The sequence below is a fragment of the Triticum aestivum genome, chromosome 5D (genome assembly GCF_018294505.1).
Source record: "Triticum aestivum cultivar Chinese Spring chromosome 5D, IWGSC CS RefSeq v2.1, whole genome shotgun sequence".
Lineage (NCBI taxonomy): Eukaryota > Viridiplantae > Streptophyta > Magnoliopsida > Poales > Poaceae > Triticum > Triticum aestivum.
This window is the reverse complement of record NC_057808.1, coordinates 123,239,489-123,262,131: the sequence shown is the minus strand read 5'-3', so window position 1 is coordinate 123,262,131 and position 22,643 is coordinate 123,239,489. Positions and strand designations below refer to the sequence as shown.

The window sequence follows — 22,643 nt, the reverse complement described above, 5'->3', positions numbered from 1 at the left end:
TGATCCAGTTGTTCCTACTGCTTATATTGAAAAACCACCTTTCCCTATTAGGATAAAGGAACATGCTAAAGTTTCATCTATGGTCAACAAAAGTTATATTAGAACACCTAAACTAGCTGAACAAATCAAGGTAGAACCTAGTGTTGCTATGGTTAAGGATCTCCTGGTTGAAAATATAGATGGGCATGTTATTTACTTCTGTGATGAAGCTGCTAGAATTGCCAAACCCAATAAAAAGGATAAACATAGACCCGTTGTTGGCATGCCTGTTGTCTCAGTTAAAATTGGAGATCCCTGTTATCATGGTTTATGTGACATAGGTGCTACCGTGAGTGCTATTCCTTTTACCTTATATCAAGAAATTATGAATGACATAACACTCGCTGAAATAGAAGACATAGATGTTACTATTAAACTTGCTAATAGAGACACCATCACACCACTTGGGATTGTTAGAGATGTTGAAGTCTTGTGTGGGAAAATAAAATATCCTATTGATTTTCTTATTCTCGGCTCCCCACAAGATGACTTTTGTCCCATTATCTTTGGTAGACCCTTCTTGAACACCGTTAATGCTAAAATAGATTGTGAGAAACAAACTGTTGGTGTTAGCTTTGGTGATGAGACTCATGATTTTAATTTTTCCAAGTTTAGTAGAAAACCTCATAAAAAGAATTTCCTAGTAAGGATGAAATAATTGGTCTTGCTTCTATTGATGTACCTCCTACTGATCCTTTAGAACAATATCTGCTAGACCATGAAAATGATTTACATATGCATGAGAGAAATGAAATAGATAAGATTTTCATTGAACAACGTCCTTTGCTTAAACACAATTTTCCTATTGAAACTCTAGGAGGTCCTTCTCCACCTAAAGGTGATCCTGTGTTTGAATTAAAGCAATTGCTAGACACTTTGAAATATGCTTATCTTGATGAGAAGAAGATATATCATGTTATTATTAGTGCTAACCTTTCAGAACATGAAGAAGAAAGATTACTGGAAGTTCTAAGGAAGCACCGAGCTGCTTTAGATTATACTCTTGATGATCTTAAGGGCATTGGTCCCACTCTATGTCAGCACAAGATTAATATGGAACTTGATGCTAAACCCATTGTTGATCACCAACGTCGGTTAAATCCGAAGATGAAAGAAGTGGTAAGAGCGGAAATATTAAAACTTCTGGAAGCAGGTATAATCTATCCTATAGCTGATAGTAGATGGGTAAGTCCCGTTCATTTTGTCCCTAAGAAGGGAGGTATTACTATTGTTCCTAATGATAAGAATGAACTTATTCCACAAAGAATTGTTACAGGCTATAGAATGGTAATTGATTTTAGGAAATTAAACAAAGAAACTAGAAAATATCATTACCCTTTGCCTTTTATTGATCAAATGCTAGAAAGATTATCTAAGCACACACATTTTTTCTTCCTTGATGGATATTCTGTTTTTTCACAAATACCTGTTTCTCAAGCTGATCAAGAAAAAACCACTTTTACTTGTCCTTTTGAAACTTATGCTTATAGGCGCATGCCTTTTGGTTTATGCAATGCACCTGCTACCTTTCAAAGATGTGTGATTGCTATATTCACTGACTTTTGTGAAAAGATTGTTGAGGTTTTCATGGATGACTTTTCTGTTTATGGGAAGTCTTTTGATGATTGTTTAAGCAATCTCGATCGAGTTTTGCAGAGATGTGAGCAAACAAATCTTGTCTTGAATTAGGAGAAGTGACACTTTATGGTTAACGAAGGTATTGTTTTGGGCCATAAAATTTCTGAAAGTGGTATTGAGGTGGACAAAGCTAAGGTTGATGCAATTGAGAAAATGCCATGCCTAAAGATATCAAAGGTATCCGTAGTTTCCTTGGTCATGCTGGTTTCTATATGAGATTTATCAAAGACTTTTCTAAAATTTCTAGGCCTCTTACAAATCTTTTGCAAAAGGATATTCCTTTTGTTTTTTATGATGATTGTTTAGAAGCCTTGGAAACACTCAAGAAAGCCTTAATTTCTGCACCTATTATTCAACCACCTGATTGGAACTTGCCTTTTGAAATTATGAGTGATGCTAGTGATTATGCTGTTGGTGTTGTTCTAGGACAAAGAGTTGATAAGAAACTAAATGATATTCATTATGCTAGTAAAACTCTAGACGGTGCACAATGAAATTATGCTACTACTGAAAAAGAATTCCTAGTAGTGGTGTTTGCTTGTGATAAATTCAGATCTTGTATTGTAGATTCAAAAGTTATTGTTCACACTGATCATGCTACTATAAAATATCTTATGGAAAAGAAAGATGCTAAACCTAGACTTATTCATTGGGTTCTCTTGCTACAAGAATTTGATTTGCATATCACTAATAGAAAAGGAGCGGAGAACCCCGTAGCTGATAACTTGTCTAGGCTTGAAAATGTTCTTGATGATAGTATTCCTGATGAGCAGTTAGCTGCAATAAATGTTTCTCATAACACTCCTTGGTATGCTGACTATGCTAATTACAGTGTTACTAAATATTTACCACCTAGTTTCACATACCAAAAAAAGAAAAAAAATTCTTTTATGATTTAAGACATTACTTCTGGAATGACCCACATCTTTATAAAGAAGGAGTAGATGGTATTATTAGACGTTGTGTACCTGAGCATGAACAGGGACAAATCCTACAGAAATGTCACTCCGAAGCTTATGGAGGACATCATGCGGGAGACAGAACTTCTCACAAGGTATTGCAATCTGGGTTTTATTGGCCTACTCTCTTCAAGGATGCTCGTAAGTTCGTCTTATCTTGTGATGAATGTCAAAGAATAGGTAATATCGTTAAGCGTCAAGAAATGCCTATGAATTATTCACTTGCTATTGGACCATTTGATGTTTGGGGATTTGATTACATGGGACCTTTTCCTTCATCTAATGGGTATACTCATATTTTGGTTGCTGTTGATTATGTTACTAAGTGGGTAGAAGCTATTCCAACTAGTAGTGCTAATCACAACACCTCTATTAAAATGCTTAAGGAAGTTATTTTCCCAAGGTTTGGAGTCCCTAGATATTTAATGACTGATGGTGGTTCACACTTTATTCATGGTGCTTTTCGTAAAATGCTTGCCAAGTACGATGTTAACCATAGAATTGCATCACCCTATCATCCTTAGTCTAGTGGTCAAGTTAAACTTAGCAATAGAAAAATAAAATTAATTCTATAAAAGACTGTCAATAGGTCCCGGAAGAATTGGTCTAAGAAATTAGATGATGCACTTTGGACTTATAGAACATCATATAAAAATCCTATGGGTAGATGGTTTATGGAAAAGCTTGTCATTTGCCTCTTGAGTTAGAACATAAAGCTTATTGGGCAATTAAAGAACTCAACTATGATTTCAAACTTGCTGGTGAGAAGAGGTTATCTGATATTAGCTCATTAGATGAATGGAGAACCCAAGCTTATGAAAATGCCAAATTATTTAAAAAAAATAAAAGATGGCATGATAAAAGAATCCAAAACCGTGAGTTCAAAGTTGGAGAATTTGTTCTTTTGTACAACTGTCGTTTCAGGTTCTTTGCAGAAAAACTCCTCTCCAAATGGGAAGGACCATATGTTATCGAGGAGGTTTATCGATCTGGAGCTATCAAAATAAATAATGCCGAAGGTACTAACCCGAAGGTTGTTAATGGGCAATGAATAAAACATTATATCTCAAGTACGCCCATTAATGTTGAAAGCAATATTATCCAAACTATGACACCGGAAGAACACATAAAAGAAACCTTCCGGAACACTCTAGAATCATGAAAAAGAGGAGGTACATGATACGGTAAGTAAACGGACTCCAAAAAATCTGCAAAAAAAATTTCTATCTGTTTTGGAATATAACAAAAATTAGGAAAATAAGAAACTACCGGGAAGGTGACCTTGGCGGGCATAAGACACCAGGGGCCAGGCGCGCCCATGTGGGTTGTGCCCACCTCGGGTACCTTCCGGACTCCGTTTTTCTTCCGTTTGCTTGTTTCCCGAGATAAAAAATCTTTATATACCCCCAAACCTATTGACCACCATATCACGGAGAAATCTTCTGTTTTCTTTTCCTTGCTGTTTTCTGACAGATCCCATCTACCATGGCCGCTTCAAGCTCCTCCAAGGACAAGTTCTTCAAGAACGTCATCAACCCATATTTGCGGGAGGTGCTGCAGCACCTTCAGGTCATCCAGATGCATGAGGGGGTGCTTCACATCCGCGATGTGCAAGGTCCCAAGGGGACGGGAACCATGGAGGCCAGGCTTGAGGCTATGGAGCAGGAGGTCTTCCGGTGCAAGGGGATGGTGGAGCGTGGACTCAATGCCAATCACCTCATGATCACGGACTTTACCTGTGATCTCAAGGTGGATGGCAAGTCCATGAAGGACATCGTCTTCACCTTCAACTAGCAAATCAACTTCCTCCAAAGCCAGATCTACGATCTCCAAAACCAAGTCTTTGAATATGAGGCAAGGTTTAAAGGTATGAGTTTAGCTGCCAGTTGCAGGACCCGTGAGACTCATTCCTCTTCCTATGATGGTGAACCTCTGCCATGGAAACCCGAGGACAAGATCGCCACTTCATCACCACCACCTCCTTCTTCATCACAGAAAGAAAATTGACTATCGGGTATGGGCACTCCCCTTGGCTTACGCCAAGCTTGGGCGAGGTGCCCCGGTATCGTATCACCTCCACCACTACAAGAAATATGTCAACTAGCGACCTTCTGTCAGTGACCCTAGAAGAATTGGTCATAGATCTACGACCATTTGAGACCAATTGGTCAAAAGCTGCTCGGGGGCTCCAAACCCTCAACTATATCGACCATTTTGGCCATAAAGGTCATAATTTCCTTACACGAAATGGTCATAAAGTAGACAACACTGATCCACTGCCTTATTTCTAGCTGATCACAACCAATATAGATGGTCATAACCTTGTAAGTTGTGGTGGATTGCTATGACTAGGGGCCACCTCATCAGTTTTGCCTTTGTGTCATGTCCATGTGTCAATTTTTGCCCTAGGTTGTGAAGCAACCTATATTTCTATCATTCCCAAATTTCCCCAAAAAATTGGGCATTCTTTACTATTCAAATCATTGCCTCATGGCAATATTCAACTCCATTTGCCTGGTAAATCTTCCTCGGCAAATTTCCAAAGTTTTTGTTCAACTCGAACTGTTGTGAAGGAAGTACTAGCTAGGCATATCCTAATGAGCTGAATTTTTGCCACATCTTCTATATTCCCAAATCATTGCTCTCCACAAAATTTGAGCCCCATCTAACAATACATGTGAGTGCGGCTTCAACATTCATATTTCTGTCCAGTGTGGTATGTTGCAAAAGCAAGTGACACCTAGGCTCCTCCATTTGAGCTGCAAATTTTCCAAGATAGTGTCCTTAGTAGATGATCATCCTCGGCTAAAACTCAGGCCCACTGGCCATGTGCATTTCCCGTACCACTAATCAAACACTTGGGTGCTAATTCATGTTTGAGCATTGTTCGGTCTCCTCGTGAGATTCTTCTGTTGTTATTTTCTTCCAAGCATCTACCTGGGGAGTGCCAAACCTACTAGACATGCCTAGGCTTCCCAGAACGCATGGCAACGCCACGGTCACGCGGTGACCACGCGGCGGGCATGCGAGTCTACGCGCTTTGGAGTCGGGGCCCTGGGCGTATCACCACCAAACCATGTATTTATGCTTAAATAGATAGTTGTGTACCTAGAAATGATTTTTGGAAAAAATAAAGAGCAAACTATAAGCCAGTTGCAGTTCAAATTTGACCCGCTTCCTACTGAATCGGCGGAAATTTGTCTTTTTCACCAAAGGTGGATAATTTTTTTTACACCCAACCATTTTGTCAATTGTGCATTAAACATGGCCTAGTATTTTATAAAATTGATTTGGTCCATTTTTGCAACAATTATTTGGTAGTTCCTTCACAAAAAAACCTCATTTCAGGCACTCGAAAAATGGAAAATGGATTTTCCGTGCAAAGAAAATGAAAACTCCCTTAGGAAACATTGTTTGGAATTCCAAGATGCACCCTTGTGCACAATATGAGATCATTTGAACAAACTATGCCATGAATGTGGCCATAAGATTGATCATTTGGCTTGAAAGCCATGAATCTTCACGCATTATAGCTCATTTCCGAGAACACTTTTTTAAAATAATTGTTGTGTTACAATTAATATTTTTCCTGGAAACTTGGTCACATATGATGACATAATGCGAAGGTTTTCCAATTTTTTGATTTTTTTTTTGAAATTTTTATGCCAGTTTCAAAATGCGGTCAAAACGGCGGGCTTGACCGTTCCTAGCTAGTTGTTCAATCTTGGAAACCTTTTGATGTTTCTCTGATTAAATAGATAGTTATGTACCTAGAAATGATTTTTGGAAAAAATAAAGAGCAAACTATGAGGCAGCTACAATTCAAATTTGACCCGCTTCCTACTAAATCGGCAGAAATTTGTCTTTTTCACCAGAGGTGGATGAAAACTTTTTACACCCAACCATTTGGTCAATTGTAAATTAAATATGACCTAGTATTTTAGAAAAATGATTTGGTCCAATTTTGCAACAATTATTTGATAGTTCCTTCACAAAAAACCTCATTTGGGGCACTCAAAAAATGAAAAATGAATTTTCCGTGCAAAGAAAATGAAAACTCCCTTAGGCAACATTGTTTGGAATTCCAAGATGCACCCTTGTGCACAATATGAGATCATTTGAACAAACTATGCCATGAATGTGGCCATAAGATTGATCATTTGGCTTAAAAGCCATGAATCTTCACACATGACAGCTCATTTCTGAGAACACTTTTTAAAAATAATTGCCGTGTTACAAGTTTATTATTTTTCCTGGAAACTTGGTCACATATGATGACACAATGCGAAGGTTTTCCAATTTTTTGATTTTTTTTGAAATTTTTATGCCCGTTTCAAAATGCGGTCAAAACGGCGGGCTTGACCGTTCCTAGCTAGTTGTTGAATCTTGGAAACCTTTTGATGTTTCTCTGATTAAATAGATAGTTATGTACCTAGAAATGATTTTTGTAAAAAATAAAGAGCAAATTATGAGGCAGCTACAATTCAAATTTGACCCGCTTCCTACTGAATCGGCGGAAATTTGTCTTTTTCACCAGAGGTGGATCAAAACTTTTTACACCTAACTATTTGGTCAATTGTTAATTAAATATGGCCTAGTATTTTAGAGAAATGATTTGGTCCAATTTTGCAACAATTATTTGGTAGGTTCTTCACAAAATAACCTCATTTAGGGCACTCGAAAAATGGAAAATGAATTTTCCGTGCAAAGAAAATGAAAAATCCCTTAGGCAACATTGTTTGGAATTCGAAGATGCATCCTTGTGCACAATATGAGATCATTTGAACAAACTATGCCATGAATGTGGCCATAAGATTGATCATTTGGCTTGAAAGCCATGAATCTTCACGCATGATAGCTCATTTCTGAGAACACTTTTTTAAAATAATTGCCGTATTACAAGTTTATTATTTTTCCTGGTAACTTGGTCACATATGATGACACAATGCGAATGTTTTCCAATGTTTTATTTTTTTTTAATTTTTTATGCTCGTTTCAAAATGCGGTCAAAACGGCGGGCTTGACCGTTCCTATCTAGTTGTTGAATCTTGGAAACCTTTTGATGTTTCTCTGATTAAATAGATAGTTATGTAATTAGAAATGATTTTTGGAAAAAATAAAGAGCAAACTATGAGGCAGCTACAGTTCAAATTTGACCCGCTTCCTACTGAATCGGCGGAAATTTGTCTTTTTCACCAGAGGTGGATCAAAACTTTTTACCCCCAACCATTTGGTCAATTGTGAATTAAATATGGCCTACTATTTTAGAAAAATGATTTGGTCCAATTTTGCAACAATTATTTGATAGGTTCTTCAAAAAAAAACCTCATTTGGGGCACTCGAAAAATGAAAAATGATTTTTTCGTCGAAAGAAAATGAAAATTTTCTTAGGCAACATTGTTTGCCAATCTAAGATGTAAACTTGTGCAAAGTATGATATCATTTAAACAAATATTTGGTAGGTCTTTTACAAAAAAACTCATTTTGAGCACTGAAAAGTGAAAAGTGGTTTTTTCTGAAAAACTTATCGTTGATTTCGACCAATTTAGATGGTCATAAATTCTTTGAATTGTTTGCTGTGTTCTGATTGGTCTATGGGCATACCATGCGGATCATGGATTATACACTGTCGGATGCTCGAGGATCCAACGGCAGTCAACTCTTCCACACCAACGCTAGCTCTGTTCTCGTGGTCATTTTGCATCCACCCCCCGCCTCCTTTTTTCCCAATCCATCCATCCATCCAGTCCAGATCGAGAGAGAGCTCGTCTCCTTCCTTCCTCCAGCTCCCTCCAGATCGAGAAAGAGATCGCCGCCGCCACCTCCCTCCAGCGGAGCTCGCCGCCGTCCATGGCCTCCCCCACGCCCTCCTGCTCCGCTTGCTCCTCCTCCCTCCACGCCTCCCGCGCGCCGTTGCCGATTTCCCAAACCAGACCGCCTCCCCGGTTCACTCCTTCCTCCCCTCCCACCCACCCGCCTCGGCGCCGCCACCCAACTCGCCGACGACCTTACGCATCGCCGCCGGCCTCCGCTCCCTCCCCTCCCACACGCCCGACGCCCCACCCTCTCCACCTCCCCTTCTCCCCCTACCCCCAGTAGCACCCAGGCCCAACAGCACATGCGGCAGCCAGATCCCAGATCCAGCACGCCGGCTTGTGCCTCACCGGAGGTGCCCAGCAGAGTGAGGTGGGCTGCCCGCGTGCACACGCCATGGACCTCCGTCACGGGACGCCAACGCGTCTCGTCTGCCTGGCCGCGTCACCAGACTGTTGCCTGCTTGCTCCCTGCCGACGCCATCCCGTGCTCGGGACGCCGCGCCTACCACGCCCCGACGTCCCTCCTCCCTCGCCCCTGCGTCGGGCCCGTCGTCCGTCCCCGAGGTACCCCGCCCGACCGCCCCCAGTCAGTTCTCTTCTCCGTGGCTGGTTCAGCGTGACGCGTTCCTGACATTTTTTCTCTCCGTCTCTGTGGTTGGGCAGATGGAGAGGGTGCTCAAGGATGATGCCATCCAGGAGAAGGGCGAGCGCGCCAGGGTGGTAACCAGCCCCCTCCCATCTGATCTGCTTGTTTTCCTACTTGGTCTGACTGGGTCGGTTCGTTCATCCGTTGGTTGGATGGCGCTGCTGCAACTGTGTGCAATTAGTATATAGTGATCTCACTTAGACTGCAAAATCCATAGATTGTTAGTTCGACAAGTACCAGACCAACAACCTGACTGCCGGCTTCGCTTAGTTACATAAGTGAATACATTTCTGCTTGTAAGAGGGTGTTTGGTTGGACGGTAAACTTGCTGCGCAACTGGACCTTGTTACATGCAGTGAAACAAATTGCCACATCACTGGTGAGCTAATTTACATAAGAACATGAGCAGGACTAGATCTAAGAATCACAGAGATTAAGTCAGTATATCTCACTTGGGTACAAGTCGCTAGAGGTTGCTACTGACACACACTTAACCCATCCTTTTAATTATTATTATCATTGTGTGTTGATTATATGAGGTGTTAGCTCTTCCCGGACCTCTCATCATTTCACCTGTAGCTAATGAAGCTTAGTGGGAAGCATCAATAAATAATTGTTGGCATATTTGATAATTTTAGATAGTTGCTGAGGCAGACATGCTGGTCCTCAGGTCAAAATATATCTTTGCCTGATCTTTGTATAGGTGGTATGACTATAACTGAACCATATGTTCTGTTTTATCATATATAACTGAATCATGAGTTTGTTTCATATTTTAAACCTACATGAAAGGAAGTGTGCTTGTTGACGATGGTTATGTTGCTGAATCCATATCCTGGTTCAGACTTATATTTTGCTATTCTTAGGTGGCAGGCTTATACGGCATCGCGAGCAGGAGGGCCATGAGGGGTTTGCTGCTCTGCTCCTAGGGCGACCAAGAGGTCCTGCCCCGAGCTCAAGCACGTCCACGCCGACCCACCATGACAGGTAGCATCTCCATCTCCCTCTCATCTTCCTCTGCTCGCTATTGCTGCTCCGAATTATACATGTTGGCAAAGAGATGTCCCTATTTTCCTCAGTACTATGCACTGCTATATTTATGTGGTTGTCTTTGTGTGCATCTTATTTTGAAACCAAGTGATACACCTCCATCCCCTACATCTTGACGATCCCTCATGCGTTGCTCTCACTACCTCCTGCCCCTAGATTTCCAATTGCCTTTTTTGCCTGCTCATTTAATTAATTAAAACTGCATGTGTGCGTGTAAGTATATCAATTTGCTGCTGTTCATCTTCAAAATATATGGATATACCTATTCCTACAATGTTTTTATTTCCTAGGTAGGTCTGTATTAGGCAGTGTTTCTTCTATGAAGAACTGTGCACTAGTGATAATAGTGTGAGATTGTTATTTACCCTTTACTTTTTTGGTGCTGGTTGGTGTGTGCGCGATCTTAAGTGCAGATTGTTTGTTATTCACTGTTATTTACTTATGTGATCAGCATCATTTCTATGTAGATATGCAACTCTTGAGTATATTGTCCTTATATGCCCCTTTCATACCATTCCCACTCAAATCAAAGCTTGTGTATGCACTTGATATTTGCAGTGAGACTTGAGAGAACTTCTGTATGCACTGAAGTTTTCTCTAATATAGATTTTTCAAATCTCTCTCTGAACTTCTCTAATAAAAAATGGTGCTAATTGTTAAAGCTCTTCGTGGTGACATATTTCTTTTACCAATACAATAATATATTAGCACTCAAGGACTGTTTGAGTGATAGGCTATTCATACTATTAGAGAAGTGAACTGATTAAGCTATTGCTTTCCCCAACAACAAAAAATAAACACGGCAGTTGAACAACGTGTATCCCTTCACTTGAAAGCCTATGAAACTTTCTGTAGCAGCAGTGCAGCACACTTTATATATATGTATGAGGCTGGGTAGTTCAAATCTACTTTACTTCCTAACTCATTCATATATATGATGGAAATTGTGCAGGTTCCATGGTGCCAAGTGGCCTCTGGCCATCTTGAACTGGGACTCCAGTAACAAGTAGATGTTGCTGCCACACTCAATATTTTAAGTTGTTCTCCTTTTCTTTTTGGAGAGATGTTAATCACCCAATTTCCCTGTTAATAACCTGAGAACACTTGCCTCCTCCCCAACCCTCACCCCAGCCTGCCGCTGCCGGCTTGCCGCGTGGCTGTCGCCGCAGCAGATAATTAGATTTTTGGGACTCTGTTTCTATGCTCTGCTCGATAGCATTTTGGATATTGGTTGGACATGCTTTATATAAAACGATTTATCTTATACATTACTCTGCCTAACTTGTATATACATGAAACCATACTTGTCAAATATCGAGTATCACTGCTGAATAATAACGTCTTGTTTTCTGTTCACTGAATCACAATTCTTCTCTCTTTTTACCATCAGTCCATCTTACAGCCATCAATAAGAAAAACACTTATCTTCATATTAGGCTCGTTATTTTCTTGTCTGCAGTATTATAATGTACATATGCTTTTCTGTTCACTGAATCACAATTCTTCACTCTTTTTACCATCAATCCATCTTCTTACAGTTGCATGTTTTTTTGGCTGTCCAGATGACCAAGCCCAAGGAGGAAGCAGCTGCTCATCACTGAGGACAAGTAACTCCAGCAGGTTGACGCCGTAGATTCACAATGTACCTTCTACTAGTCGAATGCCCGTGCGTTGCCACGGATACGAAATAAAATGTAGGTGTTATGATTATATATTTGTTTTAATTCAAAAATGTGTGCAGAAGATGGCGGTACATGATTTTCATTCATGTCCACTTGCTGCATTGCTCCAAGTCAGCCTTTGTGTTTCATTAGGCACCCTTTTCTTGCATGCAGCGAAAGTGATATATCTCTCCCTTCCCTCTTGCCCCACCACCATTCTCTTCATCCACCCTTACTCTAGCATTGTTGGTGCTAGTCATGGACTCATAGCTGTTGTTCCTAATGGCTACACATATTCTTGCACCAATATATGCTTCTTGCCACATCTTGGACGCATATATCGCTTGCATCAAATTCTGACCGAAACACCATGCTATTATAGTGCACAACTATCAAACCCAGGCAGAGAAGGCTTAATGTCAAAGGGTGTAAAATTGGGCTGGGTTTTTGGGATGTCTTCTTGACGAACAAATCTGACAGTAGCCAAAGCGCAAACTACAGAACAATTCATTTCCTTAATTTCACCCTTCACGTCTGCTCCTCGACTTTATTTTTACTCTCTTTGTTACAACACATGATTCTCCATTACGACCTGACAGCGAACAAGAGACATTAAGTGAAACACATTAACATGAATGTCAACTCTGCCAACAAATATTTAGTTATACTGGGGCAATGTTCAAATTCACCTCCGGCTCCAAACCAATCAAGGCATAGGGCAAAATTTAACAAGGATACAAAATATTACAAGCTACAACAGGGGATCGCTAGTTTCATCTCGGTCCCAATAGCCTCCAGCACCTAGCCGAAACAGACCAAGCCACCATCTTCTTTATCTCCGGTGGCTACAGAATAGCAAAAGGATAGAGTGCTATTGATTACATGGTTGTTTCAGCGAACTGCGACATGAAAAATGATGTTATTCGCTCATGCTTCCTACTCTGCCAACTACGACCATATCGTACCCCTGAAATCACTTAATGTAGTGGAACTCCTTTTCTGTGACAACTTTGCAAGAATTCAAATATGTATTCTTCCTCTTTTTTGTACTCCACCATCATGTGTCCCCATCTTCTTCAAATCTGGTGAACCTTCTAGTGATTCTCATAATCATCTGCTGATAGACACCTCGATGATACTATGGCTAAAGATGTGTGCATGTCGTTATAGACATATACATATCCTCACTTTGGAATAGCATAGAGGTAGACATCAACACGTTGCAAGGAACAAAGTTTTCTATCTGAGAGATAAGCAAACATATTTAAGACCGCTCATAACAAATGCCAGTAATTTCTGCGCTTTAAAATGAACAATGCGCCAGCGAATCATCTAGAAAGTTATATGCTCATTATATAGTGTTTCCTACAAATACACAACAATTCTTCCAGTATCATTGTTAGAGATGTGCTACTGTTAATTGACATATCAAATTAATACTAAGACATCTATGGTGCCGCGGGTCCTCGGGTGCCGCGGGTCCCTACGATGGTGTGGACGGCCCCTTTTCCATGGCGGTACTCTGCAGCTCGCACACTCTGCACCGTCGCCCTCGCGGTTCCGCGCGGATGACACATACCCGCCTGTCGTCAACGCCCAGCCACCACCGAGATTCTCCAAGCTAGAGTTCGCGACCTACGACGACACCGTCGACCCCCTGAATTGGCTCAACCAATGCGACCAATTTTTCAGGGGGCAGCACACGCTCGCGTCTGACCGCACCTGGATCACCTCCTATCATCTACGAGGCGCCGCCCAGACGTGGTATTACGCCCTCGAGCAGGACGAGGGCGGCATGCCACCATGGGAGCGTTTTCGCGATCTGCGCCTCTTGCGCTTCGATCCGCCTATACGCGGGAGCCGTTTGGCAGAGCTTGGGCGCCTTCCGTTCCTCACCACAGTGCAAGACTTCTCCGACCGCTTCCAGGCACTGGCGTGCCACGCCCCCGGCGTTTCGGCTCGTCAGCAGGCAGAGCTCTTCGTCGGCGGCCTACTGGACCACATCCGCGTGGACATGGAGATGCGCGGGCCACATGACCTCCAGACGGCCATGTACTACGCCCGCGCGTTCGAGCGCCGCGCGGTGGCCATCCAGCAGGCGTCACCGCCCCGGGCCGCCGGGCCGCCACCCTGGCCAGAAGTTCCCGCGCAGGGTCGGCCTGCTCAGGCTTCCGCGGCGCCCCTCGCCGCGACTGCGGCGCGCCCGTTCCGCCGGCTCACCCCGGCCGAGCAACTCGAGCGCCGCCGCCAAGGGTTGTGCTTCAACTGCGACGAGCCCTACGTGCCCGACCATGTCTGCCCGCGACTCTTCTACCTGGAGGTTGCGGACTACATTGAGGAGGACACTGCCGCCGCCGGGCTCGGCGACCTGCCCGCCCCAACTGACGCGGAGGTGTTTGGTGCCCGTTGATCACCTCGAGGAATTCCGCAAGTGCTTCCCCGCCTTCCAGCTCGAGGACGAGCTGTTTGTGCAGGCGGGGAGAGATGTTATGGCCGGCGTATACTACAACAAAGACAGATTTGGTGATACTCCAATCCTTCAGGTCTCTCTTAACGGACTCCTCCTATGTCAAATTCGGTCTACCCCGCCCTCTCTTGACATTCTCCGCATGCTTTAGCCGTCCGCTATGCACTGGAGCTTCTGGAGGCCTGCGCTGAATATGCCCAAACCATCTCAGACGATGTTGGACAAGCTTCTCTTCAATCGGTGCTACCCCAACTCTATCTCGTATATCATCATTCCGGACTCGATCCTTCCTCGTGTGGCCACACATCTATCTCAACATACGCATCTCCGCCACACCTAACTGTTGAACATGTCGCCTTTTAGTCGGCCAACACTCAGCGCCATACAACATTGCGGGTCGAACCACCGTCCTGTAGAACTTGCCTTTTAGCTTTTGTGGCACTCTCTTGTCACAGAGAATGCCAGAAGCTTGGCGCCACTTCATCCATCCAGCTTTGATTCGATGGTTCACATCTTCATCAATACCCCCATCCTCCTGCAGCATTGACCCCAAATACCGAAAGGTGTCCTTCTGGGGTACCACCTGGCCATCAAGGCTAACCTCCTCTTCCTCACACCTAGTAGTACTGAAACCGCACATCATGTACTCGGTTTTACTTCTACTAAGCCTAAACCCTTTCGATTCCAAGGTTTGTCTCCATAACTCTAACTTCCTATTTACCCCCGCCCGACTATCGTCAACTAGCACCATTGGTATTCCTTTTCTGCAAAACTCTAAAATAGGCAAAAAACAGAAACTGACATTGGGCCTCCGGTTAATAGGTTAGTCCCAAAAATAATATAAAAGAGCATATTAAAGCCCATTAAACATCCAAAACAGATAATATAATAGCATGAAACAATCAAAAATTATAGATACATTGGAGACATATCAAGCATCCCCAAGCTTAATTCTTGCTCGTCCTCGAGTAGGTAAATGAGAAAAATAGATTTTTTGATGTGGAATGCTACCTAACATAATTATCAAAGTAAATTTCTTTATTGTGGCATGAATATTCAGATCCATAAGATTCAAGACAAAAGTTTAATATTGACATAAAAACAATAATACTTCAAGCATACTAACAAGGCAATTATGTCTTCTCAAAATAACATGACCAAAGAAAGCTTATCCCTACAAAATCATATAGTCTGGCTATGCTCCATCTTCATCACACAAAATACTCAAATCATGCACAACCCCGATGACAAGCCAAGCAATTGTTTCAGACTTTAGTATTCTCAAACTTTTTCAACTTTCACGCAATACATGAGCGTGAGCCATGGACATAGCACTATAGGTGGAATAGAGCGGTGGTTGTGGAGAAGACAAAAAGAGGGAGATAGTATCACATCAACTAGGCGTATCAACGGGCTATGGAGATGCCCATCAATAGATATCGATGTGAGTGAGTAGGGATTGCCATGCAACGGATGCACTCGAGCTATAAGTGTATCAAAGCTCAAAAAGAAAACTAAGTGGGTGTGCATCCAACTTGCTTGCTCATGACGACCTAGGGCATTTGAGGAAGCCCATTGTTGGAATATACAAGCCAAGTTCTATAATGAAAAATTCCCACTAGTATATGAAAGTGACAACATAGGAGACTCTCTATCATGAAGATCATGGTGCTACTTTGAAGCACAAGTGTGGTAAAAGGATAGTAGCATTGCCCCTTCTCTCTTTTTCTCTCATTTTTTGTTTGGCTTCTTTGGCCTCCTCTTTTTTTTCATGGGCTTCTTTGCCCCCCTTTTTTCCCCACATGGGACAATACTCTAATAATGAAGATCATCACACTTTTATTTACTTACAACTCAAGAATTACAACTCGATACTAGAACAAAATACGACTCTATGAATGCCTCCGACGGTGTACCGGGATGTGCAATGAATCAAGAGTGATATGTATGAAAGAATTATGAACGGTGGCTTTGCCACAAATACGATGTCAACTACATGATCATGCAAAGCAATATGACAATGATGAAGCGTGTCATAATAAACGGAATGGTGTGAAAGATCGTGGATGTCGCCTAGAGGGGGGGGGTGAATAGGCGCTTTAAAATAATTACGGTTTAGGCTTGAACAAATGCGGAATAAACCTAGCGGTTAATTTGACAAGCACAAAACCTACAACAACTAGGCTCACCTATGGCACCAACAACTTATGCTAAGCAAGATAAACAACTAAGTGATAGCAAGATATATGACAAGAAACAATATGGCTATCACAAAGTAAAGTGCGTAAGTAAAGGGTTCGGTTAAGAGATAACCGAGGTACGCGGAGACGACGATGTATCCCGAAGTTCACACCCTTGCGGATGCTAATCTCCGTTTGGAGCGGTGTGGAGGCACAATGCTCCCCAAGAAGCCACTAGGGCCACCGTAATCTCCTCACGCCCTCGCACAATGCAAGATGCCGTGATTCCACTAAGGGACCCTTGAGGGCGGTCACCGAACCCGTACAAATGGCAACCCTTGGGGGCGGTCACCGAACCCGTACACTTTGGCAACCCTTGGGGGCGGTCACCGGTACCCGTCAAATTGCTCGGGGCGATCTCCACAACCTAATTGGAGACCCCGATGCTTGCCCGGAGCTTTACACCACAATGATTGAGCTCCGAACACCACCAACCGTCTAGGGCGCCCAAGCACCCAAGAGGAACAAGCTCAAGGGCACCAAGCACCCAAGAGTAATAAGCTTCTCAACTTGTAACTTCCACGTATCATCGTGGAGAACTCAAACCGATGCACCAAATGCAATGGCATGGGCACACGGAGTGCCCAAGTCCTTGTCTCTCAAATCCCACCGAAGCAACTAATGCTAGGGAGGAAAATGAGAGGAAGAACAAGAAGGAGAACACCAAGAACTCCAAGATCTATATCCAATGGGTTCCCCTCACATAGAGGAGAAAGTGATTGGTGGAAATGTGGATCTAGATCTCCTCTCTCTTTTCCCTCAAAAACTAGCAAGAATCCATGGAGGGATTGAGAGTTAGCAAGCTCGAAGAAGGTCAACAATGGGGGAAGAACACGAGCTCAAGAGATAAAGTAGAATGGGGAAGAAGACCCCCTTATATAGTGGGGGGAACAATCCAACTGTTACCCCCACTTCAGCCCCGCAGAGAGCGGTACTACCGCTTGGCCAGCGGTGCTACCGCTTGCCCCTATAAGCGGTACTACCGCTCCCCCCCGCGGTACTACCGCTGGGCCCAGAGCGGTACTACCGCGGTGGCAGGGCGGTACTACCGCATACGAGCGGTATAACGGCCCCCACTGCCGTGGCTAGTACTGTAAAACCCGACACGAAAAAAGACCCCTCGAATCGAGGCGGTACTAGCACAAGACCGCAGCGGTACTACGGCTGGGGGCTACCAGAGCGGTACTACCGCTCTAGAGCGGTACTACCGCTTGTAGCACCCAAGCGGTACTACCGCTCCGGCCCGCGGTACTACCGCTAGGAAACCAAAACTGCCATAACTTCTGCATATGAGCTCCGAATTGAGCAAACTCAAGCTTGTTGGTTATAGTAAGAAGAGGCAGGGGAGGTATGCCAACAAATAGAGGAGTGAAACCTCCAACCGAGAAGAACCGGCATAACCTCCAACATCGAAAACATCATAGAAGATGCGAGTGAACTCCGTTTTCGATGAACTCGAGCTTGTCATCAAGATGACCATAAGCTCCAAAACTCACAAAGAGAAGAACCAAACAAGAACCAATAAAGATGATGCAAGGATGCAATGGTTTGAGCTCTCTATGAACGATATGATCAAGCTACTCATCGAGAGCCCCCCTTGATAGTACGACAATCGATCCTATAACCCGGTCTCCCACCTACCGTCATGAGACCGGTAAAATAGAAAACCTATCAAGAGCAAACCTTTTCCTTGCACATGGTCCACTTGAGCTAGATGATGACGATCTTGACTCCCTCAAGTTGGACCACCTTTCTTGGTTGCGTTGGCTCGATGAAGACTAGTTGATTGCTCCCCCATGCTCCACTATGGGTGAGCCACTCTTCCGCACATCTTCACAAGTCCATTGTCACCACAATGGACGGCAAGCTTCAAGCATTTGATCTCTTCATGATGCTTCACTTGAACTTGCACACCGCAACCTAACCCCACAAAGAACTCTCACGAAGATCATGGGTTAGTACACAAAGCGTAATTGACAATGCTTACCACACCATGGGATCGCTTGATCCCTCTTGGTACATCTTCTATGCTTTGTGAGTTGATCAAGTTGATTCACTCTTGACTTAGTCTTGATCAACCAACTCTCTTTATTTGGATGATGTCTTGAAGATATACATGAATGATCACACAATCTTCTTCTCCAAGACATGCTTGCAATAAGCTCAACTCTCACATGACCAATCTCTGGATAATTCCTTAATAACACCTTGGTCACCACATGAACTCCTTGAAACCAACACGTGAACTTCAAGAAATGCCTATGGACAAATCCTTCAAATATAACTCAAGGCAACCATTAGTCCATAGATATTGTCATCAATTACCAAAACCAAACATGGGGGCACCGCATGTTCTTTCACGGTGTAAGTTGCCTGGCAATATATATCTCGGAATGGCTATGGAAATGCCATAATAGGTAGGTATAGTGGCTGTTTTGAGGAAGGTATATGGTGGGTGTATAGTACCGGCGAAAGTTGCGCCGCATAAGAGAGGCTAGCAATGGTGGAAGGGTGAGAGTGTGTATAATCCATGGACTCAACATTAGTCATAAAGAACTCACATACTTATTGCAAAAATCTATTAGTCATCAAAACAAAGTACTACGAGCATGCTCCTAGGGGGATAGATTGGTAGGAAAAGACCATCGCTCGTCCCCGACCGCCACTCATAAGGAAGACAATCAAAAAATATCTCATGCTCCAACTTCGTTACATAACGGTTCACCATGCGTGCATGCTACGGGACTCACAAACCTCAACACAAGTATTTCTCAAATTCACAACTACTCACTAGCATGACTCTAATATCACCATCTTCATATCTCAAAACAATCATAAGGAATCAAGCTTCTCATAGTATTCAATGCACTTTATATGAAAGTTTTTTATTATATCCCTCTTGGATGCCTATCATATTAGGACTAAATTCATAACCAAAAGCAAATTACCATGGTGTTCTAAAAGACTCTCAAAATAATATAAGTGAAGCATGAGAGTTCAATAATTTCTATAAAATAAAACCACCACCGTGCTCTAAAAAGATATAAGTGAAGCACTAGAGCAAAATTATCTAGCACAAAAGATATAAGTGAAGCACATAGAGTATTCTAATAAATTCCGATTCATGCGTGTCTCTCCCAAAATGTGTGTACAACAACGATGATTTTGGTAAACTAAAAAGCAAAGACTCAGATCATACAAGACGCTCCAAGCAAAACACATATCATGTGGTGAATAAAAATATAGCCTCAAGTAAAGTTACCGATAGACGAAGACGAAAGAGGGGATGCCTTCCGGGACATCCCCAAGCTTAGGCTTTTGGTTGTCCTTGAATTTTACCTTGGGGTGCCTTGGGCATCCCCAAGCATAGGTTCTTGTCAGATTTCGGGTTCCGGCAAAACCCTTGAGGTTCGAACACTGGGGTGCGCATGAAGATCTCTCTCTCCCTAGCTCGCTCTCGCAACGATCGCAAGGCCTAGCTCGATGAACCCAAAGAATGAGAGACACGAGGTTTATACTGGTTCGGGCCACCGATGTGGTGTAATACCCTACTCCAGTGTGGTGTGGTGGATTGCATCTTGGGCCGAGGATGAATAGTTACAACGGAAGAACATCCTCCTGAGGAGAGGTGCTCTTGTGTTTGGTGAGCTTGTGTGGTGGCTATGGATGGAATGGCTCCTATCCAAGATGAGATGCATCCTACGGTGGTAGCTAGTCCTATTTATAGAGGCCCTGGTCCTCTCCCCAAATGTTAGGCGGGAAGGGATCCCACAGCAGCCAAATTCGAAGGGAGACAACTAGTACAAGTTATCCTGACTAAAGGTGGTCTTCGCCTGCCAAATGCTCTGGTGGTGACACCGTCTTGGGCTCCACGGTGACCTCCATCCCGTCGTCCTGCTGGTCTTGGTCTCGTTGCACCGATATGGAAACCTTTTCCTGATGCCTCGGGACTCCTCGCCTGCGCTTGCCTCTTTAGCACCAAAGAGGAAACGTGGATACTGCGTGCACTGGCGCCCGCCTGGCCGCGGTCGTCATGGCTTGCGTCACAGGAACCTCGCGAGGTGTCCCTTGCCTTGACCTTTCCGCTCCTCGCGAGCCAGCCTGGTGAGGCCGCCCCCGAGGAGGTCTTGTGTTGTCCGCCTCGCGAGGCTTGGCCCCTTGCGAGGATCTTGAGCATTTGCTGGTGAAGATGGGCCGTACAGGGCCGCTGGTGGAGCCGCGCCGTGGGCCACAGGCAGGCAAGTCTGGGGACCCCCGTTCCCAGCAAGCCGACAGTAGCCCCCGGGCCCAAGGCGCGCTCGGACTTGGCTTCGAGGCGAAGCCAAAGGGCAAGTGCGGAGCGCCGCGGGCCCCAACATGCTGCGGCCTCGCTTGACGCATGGCGATTGATTGGACGTGGGCGTCTCCGCTTCCCCACGCTGCCTCGGCAACTTCCCGATTTGACGAGTTCCTGCTGCATGCAGAGAAAAATCATCATTACCTGTGATCGTGCGGATCGCCGGTTGGCCTTCTCCCGCTATAAATGAGGAGGGGACGGAGCCCCCGCCGCTCATCTCTTCCTGCTCCGCTCGCTTCTTCTTCCTTGCTTCATTGCTAGTAGAGACTCCCATGGCGCCTGTGAAGAGGTTCTCGACCGCAGAGAAGGGGAAGGCCCGCCAGGGAGGGGCCCGACTCACCGCCGCCCACGCAAGCACACCGCGACCCCCGCCGTGGCCCCTCGCGGCCGCCGCGACGCCTCTTCGTGTGGTGGGGGTCGCCCAGGTCGTGGCAGCCCCATCGATGAAGGGAGGCGCGCCATGGTCGCGCGGCCTCCCCGGCCGCGCTTCCACTCGGCGGAGGTGTTGCCGGAGTTTGTCGTGTGGTCGGAGAACCTGGCCGGCACCTGGCTTCATCTCCCATGCTTCTTCGCCGACGAGCTACCGGCCACATGTCCAGGCGGTCTCTGGCTACAGGCGGACGGCTGCTGCAGCAAGGCTTCATGGGTCACGGTCGAGGTCTCCGTCGCGGGCAACGCAGCCCTGGCCCGCGGCTGGCAGACATTCGCCCACGCACGTGGCCTGGGCAGGCGGTGCACCCTCCACTTTAAGTACGACGGCAATGCGACCCTCTACGTGAGGGTGTTCGGAGAAGACGGCCGCCGCGTCGGGTGCTGCCCCGAGGAGAACGATGGCGGCAAGGTGCATGGCCTTGGCGACGACCGTGACGAGGGTGAGGATGGTCTTGCCCTCGGCGCTGGCCGCTGCTCGTCCAGCTACGGCGATTCCTCCTCCGGCGACAGCTCCAGCAGCGGCGGCTATGACCAGCCGCCACGCCGCCGCGCCCGCTTCGAGGGCGGCAGCGGGTCGTCTCGTCGCCGGCCCCCAGTGAAGCGCGAGGAGGGGTCTGGCTGAGCCCAGGAGAGTGCCATGGGGTCCTGTAAGTGCATCTAGTGCCATCCCTAGTTGGTTTTGGAGTATTGACGACAAAACTGGTTGAGGGACTAATGTGTTTGTGAGAATTGCAGGATAACACAGGTAGTAGTCCCTCATTGAGTCGGTTTACCTACCGGAGATGACCCCTAAAAATGTATGAAGACATTGAAGGCAATGGTGGTATGTGAAGACATTCACATTGAAGACTATGACAAGAGAAGACATTGCGTGAAGACTATGGAGCGCGAAGACTTAGTTGTTTCGTTGTTTCCTTTTCTTCTTTGTTGAGTCATAGGAACCACCGTACTGTTAAGTGGGATCCCAGTGAACTAAGTCAGAGTGACTAAAGTGATGCTCAACCAAATCCTATGTCTTTGAGCGAAGACAATGAGAGCAAATCTTATCCAGAGTTGGATGAGTCAGCTTTACTTGTAGCCCAAGTCAAGCTGCCGCGTGTGTTTGAAATCTGACCGTTGGAACACGTGTCAGTTCCTTAGTGACCCAAGGTCATTTCGGACAAATCAGGTCGGGTTGCCTAGTGGCTATAAATAGCCCACCCCCTACACCGTAAATTGGTGGCTGCTCAGAGTTAGTGCACGGCTTTTGTCGTTTGAGAGCAACCCACCTCCGAAGCTTTTGAGAGAGAGAAATCCTTGCGAGGACAAAGCCCAAACACCCAGAGCCAAAGAGTGTTAGGCATCACTGAAGTCTTTCTG

At 44.7% G+C, this 22,643-nt stretch overlaps 1 protein-coding gene across 4 annotated transcripts; it reads left to right on the top strand.

Annotated features, from left to right (window-relative positions):
- The first annotated feature begins 8,357 nt into the window (after nt 1–8,357).
- LOC123119831 (uncharacterized) lies at nt 8,358–11,961 on the top strand. Of its 4 annotated transcripts, none has more exons than XR_006458941.1 (4): nt 8,358–9,016; nt 9,116–9,169; nt 9,965–10,085; nt 11,711–11,961. XR_006458941.1 is itself a non-coding variant. In XM_044539775.1 (4 exons), exons 1-4 carry the CDS (start codon nt 8,847–8,849, stop codon nt 11,712–11,714), a joined length of 345 nt encoding a protein of 114 aa, XP_044395710.1. In that variant the 5' UTR covers nt 8,358–8,846; the 3' UTR covers nt 11,715–11,961. The 4 variants fall into 4 exon arrangements, 2 of the variants coding, with proteins under 2 accessions (XP_044395710.1, XP_044395711.1); XM_044539775.1 differs by having other exon boundaries at nt 9,116–9,172; nt 9,972–10,085; XR_006458939.1 differs by having other exon boundaries at nt 8,359–9,016; nt 9,116–9,172.
- Nucleotides 11,962–22,643: the final 10,682 nt, after the last annotated feature.

What these genes read in the sequence shown, in the direction of transcription:
- LOC123119831 (XM_044539775.1), top strand. Translation starts at nt 8,847, where the DNA reads ATGGACCTCCGTCACGGGACGCCAACGCGTCTCGTCTGCCTGGCCGCG. An exon ending in GCCCGTCGTCCGTCCCCGAG is followed by an intron (nt 9,017 to 9,115) that starts GTACCCCGCCCG and finishes GTGGTTGGGCAG; the next exon opens with ATGGAGAGGGTGCTCAAGGA. An exon ending in AGGGCGAGCGCGCCAGGGTG is followed by an intron (nt 9,173 to 9,971) that starts GTAACCAGCCCC and finishes CTTAGGTGGCAG; the next exon opens with GCTTATACGGCATCGCGAGC.